The 13,895-nt window shown below is 36.1% G+C and overlaps 1 protein-coding gene across 3 annotated transcripts in view; it reads left to right on the top strand.

The window, feature by feature from the left end:
- The window catches only part of CTNNA3 (catenin alpha 3), a 1,771,160-nt gene that overhangs the window by 1,713,495 nt on the left and 43,770 nt on the right, over positions 1 to 13,895 (top strand). For all 3 annotated transcript variants that reach the window (XM_017502077.2, XM_017502076.2, XM_017502078.2), the window contains one exon: positions 3,228 to 3,362. In XM_017502077.2, coding sequence (XP_017357566.1) covers positions 3,228 to 3,362 — 135 coding nt within the window. The remainder of the gene's footprint in view (positions 1 to 3,227; positions 3,363 to 13,895) is intronic.

Genomic DNA, 13,895 nt, shown 5'->3' with positions numbered 1-13,895 from the left:
CTTATTTTCATTTATTTCAAAGAACTTTTTGGTTACTGCCTTAATTTCATTGCTTACCCAAAAGTAAATGTATTAGTCCATTTTCACACTATTATGAAGATACTATCTGAGACTGGCTAATTTATATTAAAAAAAAAGGTTTAATTGACTAACATTCCACATGGCTGAAGAGGCCTCAGGAAACTTAAAATCATAGCTGAAGGCAAAGGGGAAGCAAGGCACGTTTTACATGGAGGTAGAAGAGAGAGAACACAGGGGAAACAGCCACTTTTAAAATCATCAGCTCTCATGAGAACTCCCTCACAATTACTAGAATAGCATGGGAGAAACTGTCCCCAGGATCCAATCACCTCCTACCAGGTCCCTCCCTTGACACATGGGATTACACAATTTAAGATGAGTTTTGGATGGGGACACAGAGCCAAAACATGTCAACCATTGAGGAGCAAGTTGTTTAATTTTCAAGTAGTTGTGTGGTTTGGTAGATTTTCTTGGTATTGCTATTTTCATTCGATTGTATTATTCAAAGAGTGTGGTTGATATAACTTCATTTTTAAAAAATTTATTGAAATTTACTTTATAGCCAAACAAGTAGTTGTTCTTAGAGTTCGTTTTGTGTGCAGTTGAGAAGAATGTACTTTCTGTGGTTGATGGTGGAGTATTCTGTAGATGTCTGTTAGGTCCAATTGGTCAAGTGTCAGATTTAAGTCCAGAATTTCTTTGTTAATTTTCTGCCTTGATAATCTAACACTGTCAGTGAGGTGTTGAAGTTCCTGAACATTATTGAATGGCTGTCTAAGCCTCTTTGTAGAACTATAAGTACTTGTTTTATGAATTTGGATGTTTCAGTCTTGGGTACATACATATTTAGGATAGGTAAATCTTTTTGTTGAATTCAACCCTTTATCATTATGTATGCCCTTCCTGTCCTTTTTACTGTTGTTGGTTTAAAGTCTGCTTTATCTAATATATTATTATATATTATATTTTAAAATTCATATTATATCTAATATATGTTGTTTTATTATATTTTAAATATATTTTAAAATACATATATTTTATCTAATAGTCACTCCTTCTCTTTTTTGTTGTTGCTTAATTTGCAAGAGAGATATTTCTCCAGCCCTTTACTTTGAGCTTATAGGTGTCATTATATGTGAGATGGATATCTTGAAGACAGCAGATGGATGGATGTTGTTATTTTATCCAACTTGCCACTGTGTGCCTTTTAAGTGGAGTATTTAGGTTATTCACATTTAAGGATAATATTAATATGCAAGATTTTGATCCTACCATGAAGTTGTTAGCTCACTGCTTTGTAGTTTCTATGGTTTGGTTGGTTGATAGGTCTGTGGGCTCTGTAATTAAGTGTGTTTTTGTGGTAGCAGGTGTTGGTTCTTTTTTTCCCCCACGTTTAGAATTCCCTTAAGGATCTCTGATAAGACTGGTCTAATGGTAATGAATTTTTTTAATGCTTGTTTGTCTAGAAAAGATTTTGTTTCTCCTTCAGTGATAAAGCTTAGCCTGGTGGGATACGAAATTTTTGATTAGGATTTCTTTTCTTCAAGAATTCTGAAAATAGGCCCCTAATCTGTCCCAGTTTATAGGGTTTACGCAGAGAAGTCTGCTTTTAGTCTTTGGGGATTCCCTTTCTGTGTGTTCTGACCTTTCTCTCCAGCTGCCTTTAAGATTTTTTTCTTTAGAGTTGACCTTGGATAGTCTGGTGATTATATGCCTTGGTGATGCTCCTTTTTGTATAGTATCTCACAGATGTTCTCTGCATTTTTGGTATCAAGATGTCTACCTCTCTAGCCTGGGTATGGAGCAAAGAGTCCTGATGCACCATGATCTATGCCTAGAAAGGATGGGACAACTCAGGCTGTCCCAGCATGTTTTATTATTTTATTTATGCATTTGTTGACACAAGGTCTCACTCTGTGGCCAAGGCTGGAGTGCAGTGTCACCATCATGGCTCACTGCAGCATTTACTTCCCAGGCTCAGGCAATCCTCCTCCTCAGCCTGCTGAATAGCTGGGACCACACCTGGCTAATTTATTTTTATTTTTTGTAGAGATGGTGTCTCCCTATGTTTCCCAGGCTGGTCTCAAACTCCTAGGCTCAAGCAATTCTCCTGTTTCAGCTTCCCAAATTGCTGGGATTATAGACTGAGCCACTACATCCAGCATTCAGCATGTTTTAAATGCACGCATTTTAAAATATAATTTGATTGCAATATTTACATGTTGATTTTTTTCACTTCCAAAAACATTTTTCCATATCCTTTGAAACTTTTTTCTTGAGACTGAATAATGCTACATTATATCGATATGCATTCTTACTTAGCCTTTCCATTATTTTGGGATATTTAGGTTATTTCCAAATTTTGATATTATACGTAGTGCTACAGTGAAGATCTTTGCATATAAATCACTGTCCACATTTCCTTGTTCTTACACAAATTTACTAAACATGGAATTAAGTTAGAAGGGATTTTTATGAATCTATTATAATTTCATAGGAGAAAGAGCACAAAGATTAAATCTTAACTGAAGCTATTTACCATGTGACGATAAAGCTCAAAGCTGTCCTCCAGGAAATTCCTTCCAAAAGACGATACAATGTAGCAGGCTGGTTTTTGTAAAGAAATTTAATACTCTGAAACAATGTACCCTGCCTGTTTATTGGCTTCAGTTAGATTCGCAGTTGTTATATAAGGTAAAAATTATTTCCTTTGTCTGTTAACAGCTAAGAACATTGAAGGCTGAGCATAATAGAACATATTATGCTGCTGCTTGTTTTTTACACCCATTTGAGTAGGACAGGACAGACAATGCAGAACTATGTCTCAAGGAGCATTCTAATAGTAACTGTAGGTGAAGGAAATAATTGCATTTTAAATGCTTATTTAGATTTACCTAAAAATAAAATCTGAGGGCTTCTAACCTTCATAAATTAAAGGCAGCTATTTTATATACCATTTCATGTCTAAAAATTATATTAATGTTTCTTTTGGCTAAGCTGAAGTAATTAAGGTTGCAAAATAAATCAACTATTATAATGGTAGAAGCATATCAGAATCTATCTAGGCTTGACCTGAGAAATGGTCCTCAATGAAAATAAAGTTGCTGCCTTATAAGGTGCCTGCCATATTAATACTGTATTTGCTCACTTTGATCTGCCTATTATTTAGTCTGCTATATCCATTTTTATCTTTGATGCATATTTAGTGCCCAGATCCATCTTGCAAACAGGACCTGTTGGCCTACCTGGAACAGATTAAGTTCTACTCCCACCAGCTGAAAATCTGCAGTCAAGTTAAAGCTGAGATCCAGAACCTGGGAGGAGAGCTCATCATGTCAGCTGTGAGTACTGCCTAGCGCTTCCATGATCACAAGTGGAAGATGCTTGATACAGAGTAACTATACCCTTGCTTGCATCACCAAATCTTTTAGGTAAAATCAGTTTAGAAAAACTAAATTGGAGTTTTTATTAAAAGTACGTGTATTTAAACTAGCGAGAAACCTTGGCAGATTTCTTAAAGGTTAAAAATGTTATTTTTATTTACTTCAGAGATTAAAGAGTAAATCAGGTTTTGTAAGCCTTTTGGATGAGAAATCCATGTTAATTTAGAGTATGACTTCAGAATGTGTACAAACAGAACTCCAAAATAAATCCTGTAATTTTTGAAAAGAAATGCATGTGGAATAGCAAAATAAGATGGTTGCTTCACTGCTATTAATTGATATTCATTTTCCCCCTATTTCTTTTGATAACAAAGAGGTTCATTTCTTGAGGTTTTTCATTCCATATATACTTTCAGAAATGGAGTATGATAGAACTTTATAGATTTAGAGGAATTTTCATAAATTCTTTGGTGGCCCTGAGTTTTAAGCTGCTATAAAATTACCATGGTAGAACTAATGTATAACTTTTCTACTCATCTTTTAATAGCAATAGATCATTTCTCTGGGGAAGAAATGGTAATAAAATAATATTTGATATCTATATTGGATTCAGTTAACAGTGACTTTGAGAAGGACATGGACCAAGATTATAAATTTAAGTTTAAATGAAACATTATGAATAGTCTGAAAACTTATATTTCCGAGAAAATTTTTCTTAATTACACTAGTTTACTTATATATATTATGTGTGTGTGTGTGTGTGTGTGTGTGTGTGTGTGTGTGTGTGTAACATATAGGGCTTCTATATCCGGGCATTGGACATTCCCTCAATGAGTTAATGTTCTGAAAGAGGACATAGTTACAAAAACACAAGAAAAGAGCCATCAAAAGTAGAGGGGAGGGACCAGTCACAGTCGTTCACATCTATTATCTCAGCACTTTGGAAGGCCGAGGCGGCCAGATCACTTGAGGTCAGGAGTTCGAGACCAGCCTGGCCAACAAGGTGAAACCCTGTCTCTACTAAAAATACAAAAATTAGCTGTGTGTCGTGGCACATGCCTGTAATCCCAGCTACTCGGGAGACTGAGGCACTAGATTACTTGAACCCAGGAGGCGGAGGTTGCAATGAGCCATGATTGCGCCACTGCAACTGCAGCCTGGGTGACGGAGCAAGACTCCATCTCAAAAAGGAAAAAAAAAAATGTAGAGGGGAGGAAACAGTGACTGTTTATCTCTTGCCTATATTTTATGTCAGTCTTCACAGTAACATGCCAGATGGATCACTTATTTGTTCTGTATTTTTTTTTTTAATATATAAAGAAGTAAAATTACGAAGGTTTATATGGCTTCCCCAGTGTCATACTAGTAAATGTCAGAGCTGAGTTCACCTTCAAAGGTCTGTGCTTCCTCTGTTCAGAGAGACAACACTAAATCTGTGATAAAACTGAAAAACACAAGTCGATAGTGAATACTTTGGAAATTATAAGATGGTATTGCTTTCTAGCTTTTTATACCAGTGGTTGTTAAAGGGGAAACAAATTTAGTGTCTTTGATATTCAGATTTTATCAAAAGTTCTGCACAAAAGTAAGTATATTACTACTGCCCTACCACTTTTCAAGAAAAAGGCATTTTACTTAGTCACAAGCCATACAACCAGGAACGTGTGTGTACAGACACATATGCATACATGTATGTATATATACATTTATACAGACAAACACAGCATGTATGTATATATAGATGCATATGTATTAATATGTGTGTGTACATATATATATATATATTTAACTACTCTATATTCCTTTTGGCTTATTAAACATCCAGTCTTCATTTTCTCATTTAACATTATACTACCTTAAAGATGTAAAAAAAAAAAAAAAAAGTATATTTATTTGGAGGATAAACTCTTTCTTCTATTTACTTTTGTCATTTTCACACACTGTTTATGCTTTATAAGGTCTAAATTTCATATAATTTTATTTTGTTTCATATTGTCTGAAGCTAAGCTTTCAAAAAAATCTTTGGTAGAACTTTAGCTTCTGCATAGCTGTTAAAATTTATTGGTGATAATTATCCTTCCAAAATACAATTTCACTTCTATATATAAACTCAGTTTGTATTCTTTCCTGTTTGGTATGATGATCCAAATTCATGAACTTTACATATATTACAGATAGATTAGGCAGCAGCTATTTATTTAGAATCCATGATTTACAATTTAAAAGCTGAGTCATTATATAAAATGAGGAATAGCACTGCAAATCCAAAACTATTTGTCATCATCTCACTCACTATTCCCCATTAGAAAAAAATAAATCTGAAAAAAGAGAGCATGCCCCCTTTTGCATATCTTACTGCCATCTGTTTACAGGTAGATCCTAGAAAGCTTTCTGAATACATTTCATTTACGTGTGCCAAAGCACATTTACTTTAATCTCTCAGTGACCCTGAGTTCTTGTCTTGTTTTTATTCTTTAAATTCAGAAGAAGATCTAATCTAAGTTATCATTTTTCTATAAGATCCCTTGAAGAATGGCAAGCATGATTCCAAAGCAGGGAGATATTAAAAATTACAGAAATTTGGTATTCAAAATTACATACTATTCAAAGTTTACTAAATAAAGCTGGCATCCCCAAATTATGTTCATGAAACTTTTCTTTACCAAATACAGTTGGTTAAAAATAAGAAGTATGAATAGAATGCATTTCTAGAGTGAATCGGCAGTACACTCTGTTGTGGGTCTGAGGTATGGAGGTGGAGGATAACGAGGATGAATTAATAATATTAAAAAATCTGAAAGGTATTCTCATAATACACCATTTAATTAAAATTATTCCCCAATCATTCTTAGATCTATATTGCAAGCACTCATCTTGAAGTTGCATGTTTTACCTGTATGGAAAATAATATATATAGCTTGTTCAAATCTATTACTATGAATTTAGCCCCTCTCTGGGAAAGGCATAGTAGGACATCTGAGGGATGTAAAGATGATTAGATGGTAATTCCCTTAAGATACTGAAATACATTTAAAAAAAGAAATATAAAATATACCTGAATATGCAAAAAAGGCTCCAGAACAATATAGTAAACCATACAAAATTGGTATGTACAAATGTACATGGCATAGCATGCGAGGAAATAATTTATTTGATGTGCAGAGCAGGCAAGATAAGGCTTCATAAGTGGTTCAAACTTACTTTGGGCCTTGATTGATAACTAGAAAACAGATGTGAACAAATGTGTACTTATAGGAGGAGAAGAGGGAAAGGATTTGAGGTGGGGGGAGACATGGAACGTTACGGACATGGCAGACAGTCTAACGAGTCTGAAAACAACTTTACTTGGTACTTTTGATGTGTGTATTGTGGAGTAGGGGTGAGTGGGCAAGTAGAGCACAAGTCTGTAAAGGAAACTAGGAATGTTTTAAAAGGATCATTTATAATTTAACTTTACCCTGTAGGCAATTGAGAGTAATTAACAATTTCTTAGTTTGAGATGGGCTTTAAGAAATCTGTGTATTTCAAAGTTAGCTTTTTTAGACAGGGCAGTGATAAATTAGAAAGATAAGGGACTGGAGGATTGAGGCCTATTTAGGAATGACTTTTAAAAATTAGTTTAAGAGAAACAATGAGAACTTATTTAAGGCAACACTGATGAGAATGAAAAGGAGACTATCCACACAAGGAACAATTCTGAGGGAAACATGTTTAGAGTCAATTATCTATTGGGTGTTAAGGGTGAAAAAGATGAAAGAAGAATTTCAGAAAGGTTTTGGGGTTAAATTGCTTACTTAGTCACCAATGGCATCGCTAACTAAACAGTATATATAGAAGGAAGACCATGCTACGGTGAGTATGGAAACTCATTCAGGTTTTGCTTGTTAAATTTATTTTTTTGTTTTTTGAGACGGAGTCTCATTCGTCACCCAGGCTGGAGTGCAGTGGCATGATCTCAGCTCACTGCAACCTCTGCCTCCAGGCTTTGAATAATTCTCCTGTCTCAGCCTCCCAAATAGCTGGGAATACAGGTGCCTGCCACTACGCCTGGCTAATTTTTGTATTTTTAGTAGAGATGAGATTTCACCTTGTTGGTCAGGATGGTTTCAAACTCCTGACCTTAGGTGATTCACCCACCTCGACCTTCCAAAGTGTTGGGATTACAGGCGTGAGCCACCACACCTGGCCTTGCTTGTTGAATTTAAGTGACTAAGGGGCAACCAAGGAGCAAGGTTTGGGAGAAGTTGGGTTTTTGGTTCTGGAACTTAGGGAAGAGGTATGAAAGAGAAGTAGATGGGTCCATCCAGTGGAAATATGTTGGGTGCGATTTTTTTAAAATAGCTGAAACAGTGATCCACAAACAACTTTTTTTTACAAAGTGATTCTAATGTACCTTTATCATATTCTAAGACTTGACTGTGGCAGTTAAAACAAATTGGGCGTTTACTGTCTCCATAAAGAGAGTCTGCAAATGGGCAATCTAGCACTGTTATGACAGCTTCACAAAGTCACCAGGGAATCAGGTACTCTTGTCTTTCAGCTTCACTTTTCTTGGCTTCTGGCTCTCATTATTACAAGGTCAAAAATATGGCTTATGTACGTCTCACAATGACTTTTACATTCCAGGCAGTAGGAATAAAGACAAAATGAAGCCAACGTTCTTTACACTTTTAAAGGAAACTTCCAGAAGGTCCCTTTCAAATACTTTTTTTTAAAAACCAACTATTAGCTAGAGCTTAGTCATCCTGTTACACTTAACTGCAAGGTAGGCTTCAAAATGTAGATTTTGTATTTTTGTTTGTGTTTTAATCGTGCACATTGATTTCCCAGTATAATCAGAGTTTTGTTTCTATGAAAAAAGAGAATGAATATTGGGTGGCAGTTAACAGTTCCTATCATATTCCGTCTATGATTACCAAAATCACAGAAGTACACATATCATAATTATCTCCTTGCAGTTATTCTCCTCTGAAGTCCTTGAATATTTTTACATGAATGAAAGTGCAGTGACCAATGACCATAAAGGATGAAACCTGAAAAGTTATACAGGTTGGCTTAGTCTTAAAAGTACACATTGGGTTTTACATTTAGAAGGTGTTTTATATCTTTTTTTCGAAAGGTATATTTTTAATGAACTGCATTCTTTAAAATTATATTTTAAGTTCTGGGGTACATGTGCAGATCATGCAGGTTTGTTACATAGATATACACGTGCCATGGTGGTTTGCTGTATCCATCACCCCATCATCTACATTAGGCAATTTTCCTAATGCTATCCCTTCGCTGTCCCCCTAGCCCCGCTATCCCTCCTCTAGACCCGCACCCACAACAGGCTCCAGTGTGTGATGTTCCCCTCCCTGTGTCCATGTGTTCTCCTTGTTCAACACCCACTTATGAGTGAGAACATGCGGTATGTGGTTTTCTGTTCTTGTGTCAGTTTGCTGAGAATGATGGGTTCCAGCTTTATCCATGTGCCTGCAAAGGACATGAACTCATCCTTTTTTATGGCTGCAGTTTTATATCTTTTTAAATCAGTATCAGTAATATGATGAAGGCAAAAATTATATCATGATCAGCTGAGTGCTGAGTATGCAATGACAGAGAAACAATGGTGGCACAGACTCAATTTTCCAAAAGTTTGAAGATGAAAGGAATGAAAAAAAAGAGAAAGAGAGAGAGACTTGAGGGTCAGAGCAGACAGAATCACTGAAAGCATTTTTTGTTGTTAACATTTTTATTTATATACTGTTTAAAGTGGCAGTAATTGAGAAACATTTAGGTAAAGAACAAAAAGCAGCCAGAAGAGAATGAACCTGTGAAAAATTAAGACTACAACTGATAGAATAAAGTCAAGCAAATGAGAGAAAGTGAGATTAGCACAGGTAGAAAGATTAGGTTTGAAAAAAAAACACTGTCATGGTGCGGTGGCTCACGCCTGTAATCCCAGCACTTTGGGAGGCCGAGGCAGGTGGATCACGAGGTTAAGAGATCAAGACCACCCTGGCCAACATGGTGAAACCCCACCTCTACTAAAAATACAAAAATTAGCTGGGTGTGGTGGCGCACACCTGTAGTCCTACCTTCTTGGGAGCCTGAGGCAGGAGAATCAGTTGAACCCAGGAGGCAGAGGTTGCAGTGAGCTGAGATTGTGCCAGTGCACTCCAGCCTGGTGACAGAGTGAGACCTTGACTCAAAAAAATAAATAAATAAAAATAAACCTGTTCTTCTGAGCCAGGATAAAGATGAATTAAAATATAATCACATTTATTAAGTAAAGAAAATGTGTTCCATATACACCATGGCATACTACACAGCCATATAAAAAAATTTAATTATGTTCTTTTCATCCACATGAATGCAGCTGGAGGCCATTATCCTAAGTGAATTAATGCAAAAACAGAAAATAAATATCACATGTTCTTACTTATAAGTGGGAGCTAAACATTGAGTACACAGGGACATAAAGATGGGAAGAATAGATACTGGAGTCACCAAAAGGGAGGAGGGAGAGGGGTAAGAGTTGAAAAAATTCCTATTGGGTACCATGTTCACTATTTGCATGATGAAATCAATAGAAACCCAAACCTCAGCATCATGCTATATACTCTTGTAACAAAACTGCACATGTACCCCCTGAATCTTAAAAATGCAAAGAATTAATTTAGTCTAACTTAAAAAAAAAAGACATAATCATCTTTACAGAAATGAATGAAAGGTTGAAGAATTTGTTGCCAATAAATCCCATGTTTGGAAAAATGGAAAGAGTAGTTTTCTGTTAAGATTCAGATTTGAGCACCCAATTTGAGTTTTATTTTAGCAATAGAACAAAATAAGGAGGTCCACATATCAATCACTTTGTTCAACATTGCTTGGAAGAGAAAATAACCTAAGTTAACAGCATTTTTTTGAGATCATGAACAGGGATAGCATATGCTAGATATTTTTCTACCACAGCCAAGCTCCAGGACATTGTTAGAATCCGGGAACCTGAGTGTAGCTTCAATTCACATGGAAATTAAGCCAGTTTGGCCTTCCAGCTGCTATCCTTTCTCAAAGAGGGGAGTTGCTGGGTGCAGTGGCCCAGGCCTGTAATCCCAGCACTTTGGAAGGCTGAGGCAGGTGGATTGCTTGAGCTCATGAGTTCAAGACCAACCATGGGCAAAATGGCAAATCCCGTCTCTACAAAAAAAAATACAAAAGTTAGCCAGGTGTGGTGGTGTATGCCTGTAGTCCCCAGCTACTCGGGAAGCTAAGGGGAGAGGATGACTTGAGTCCAGGAGGTGAAGGTTGCAGTGAGCTGAGATCACACCGCTACATTCCACCTGGGGTGATAGAGCCAGACCTTGTCCCCCAAAAATTTATAAAGAGGGGAGTATATAAAAATTTCACTGGAAAATACATTCTATTGCAGTTCAGTTCTCATAGTCATCTTGATGTATGAAGGTCCTAAATTAAAAATAGAAGAAAAAGCATGACTGTAAGAAGATTAAAATGTATCTAGTTACCTCAAGGCATTAACATCAGGGACCAGAGTCTTCATCAACTGTTCCCCTAGCGTTCCTATGCACCATGCCTCATGGGAAACTGTTGTATTTTGTAAAAGGAGATTTGCTATAAAGAAATAAATATTGTTATTTTCTAGCCTGTATATATGAAAAAGAAAACTCAGGAATAAAAATCAATTAATTAAAATGTTTTTAAACTTTCAAAATTACCCTTTACCCAAATGTCATGCTTTTAGGTCAGCATTTTCTTTGGGAATTGCTTAAGACTGATTAATTATGTAACTACTCTTTTGTGGATTTTTAAAAATGTGTTTAATCACGTTCTCTTACCCTGAGGCAGATGTGCCAAAGCCACAATTTTAAAAATTGGATAATAAATAAAACTAATCAGTCAAGGGGGAAGGATCAGCAAGATTGAAAATTCGCCAAGCAACTGCAACTCAGCTTCAGCAGAAATCAAGGGGCAGTGTTCATTCAATTAGGGAAGATAGGGAACAGCAACAATTCAGCTATTGACCAAAAGAGCCACAAGGGCCTACAGAATGTGGTAATCAAGTACATACAGAGTAACAGTAGGTTAATGTTCTTGCTTTGTGAAGGCATTAAGGAAAATAGTTAATGAGCTTTCTGAACCTACTGCAATCATTTATAGACATAAAGAAAAACAGGGAATTTTTTTTAATGGAAAATTAACTGAAATATTTATAGAGAAAGAAGGAGGGTAAGAAGTATGAAGTGGAAGGGAGAGAAGCAAAAGAAATGAAGAAGGGAAAGGAGAGAGGATCAGGGAGAGGAGGAAGAAAAGAAAAATAAAAGAGAAGAAAGAGGGTGGTTGGCCAGTAAATTCAGCTCCTTTGAGTGTTGCTTTTTGTTTGTTTTAAATCTTAGGCAGGAGGCATATGGAAGTAATCAGACCTTAGTAATTTAAAGAATGTACTTCAAAAATGCATCTGGGGGTGCTGTTCTTCCTTTTTTGTGTATTGCATTGTAATAAAGTAGACTAAGGCATTTCCTTGGTATCTAGGTAAACTAATATTATAATGAGTTGTATTTTCTTTCTGATTGTGTAATTTGGTTATAATGGTACTTGAAGAAACCTTAGAAATGATCTCTTTATGTTAAAACTATCTCATATTCATTTTATAAACAATGAAATAGGTCAGGGATTTTAAATGACTTATTCTGGTTCACAAAGATACCTATTGGCAGAGCCAGAACCAGAATCTAGAATCTCATGTTCTTTACTTTATTCTAGGCCTCATGTTCTTTAATTCATTGCTACTGAAATAAAGCCATACAACCTCTCAGTGCCTTTAGTGGTGAGATGACGGGGTGAGAGGTAGGAGGGGAGTGGGTGGTATTAGCATACCCTGCTAGGATGGTTGCTCCATTTATCGAGAGCTAAGGAATGGTTTTAGTTGAATGATATAGGGAAACACAGACTAGAGCACAGTATTAATAATAGTGATGATTTCATTATTCTGGATTCTTAAGAAGAACTAATCAGAACACACACTTCAGCCTCAAAATGAGGAGCTAACATGAGGCAATAGAAAAGCTGCTAGACCCCAGATTATGAGACCTATTACAATCTAGAAGTTAATCTCTTTGGGTCCATTTCTTCATCTAGAAAGTTGGATAAAATGAGCTTCGTGGTTCCTTCCAAATCAAATCTCTGATCTTATTCTCCTTTGTTGTACCTTTCCCTCCACAATCTCTATCCAAATTACTAATCTCAGTACAAACTGACAAATTATATTACACCACAGAAGGCAGTTTTGTTCCATGTTGATTGATTTTAAGAGGAGGCTTCTCCAATCTTGCTTAAGCAATCTGCATCAGTGAGAATGAGATCAGCTCCTTCAGGAGTTACCTGCTAATTGCAAACCTAGAAAAAAGTACATGTATACCAAAATGGTGCAATAATAGTTTATGATTTGAGGATTGATTTGACATGGCTTTACTGAGACTGTTGTGGGATCTCTCACACACGGCAGTGATCTGATTTGTGAAATTAGATTCCTTTTGTGCAATCAGAGATAGGAAAAAACATCTGGATAAAGCACACACACACAAACATGGATATGAGAAGGAAATAAATGAAGGGGGGGGATAAAAATTACAGATGGGATGTGAGAGTCTCTACTGTTAAATGTACTCCTTATAATAATTCCTATATTCTTATTCATGTCAAATAGTTCCATATGATTCAAAAGGAAGATAATGGATGAATTTAAAACCTAATGTAAATAATTATTTCTGTTCTAGAGAAAATAATTAGCTTAGTTGTTATCAATCCTTAGAAAAGGAGGGATTAATTATTGCTTTTGTGTGCTAAACAGCCTGAACTGTAGAACTTCAAAGCCAGAGATGAAATGAGAGTCCATGAAAGTGGGCAAGATGTATTTGACAACTATAGGAATGTGCCAAATTCCCCATTAGGCAAAGTGCAGCTGAAGGAAAAGAACAGAGCTGGATGCAGACATCCTGATGCTCACGAGTTTAGTTCAAAGCCAGGGAAAAACACAATGAAGAAAAGAGACGTCAAAAAAAATCAAGGAGCTGAAGATTCTAGGACAGCAAAGTGCTGGCGTCAAAATCTATAAAGGCATGGATTAGGCAGAAGTGAAAGCAGTATGGATGATATTTGCAAAAGTAGTCATTTTAGTCTCTGACTCATGCTGAATTTATGCTTGTTGTTGCATAATATGAAAGAACACTAAAGTCACAGGATAAAAACTGTGAGGTTGTGTGTGTGTGTGTGTGTGTGTGTGTGTGTGTGTGTGTGCTCCCGAGCAATCAATGAGATTCTACATTTTCCTCTTTTGATTACTAATGTCTGAATGTTCTTAATAGCAAATCAATAACTGTCCGTAATAATTATTAAACATTGATTTTTTGATGCTTTCATCTATTCCACAGTTTCTCATCTGCAGCACCATTGACTTTTGGGGCTGGATAATTCTTTGTTGTGCGGGGCTTCCTT

Source organism: Cebus imitator, unplaced genomic scaffold (assembly GCF_001604975.1).
Source record: "Cebus imitator isolate Cc_AM_T3 unplaced genomic scaffold, Cebus_imitator-1.0 Scaffold290, whole genome shotgun sequence".
Lineage (NCBI taxonomy): Eukaryota > Metazoa > Chordata > Mammalia > Primates > Cebidae > Cebus > Cebus imitator.
The sequence above is the reverse complement of the archived record's forward strand: the minus strand, read 5'-3'. Positions and strand labels throughout refer to the sequence as shown.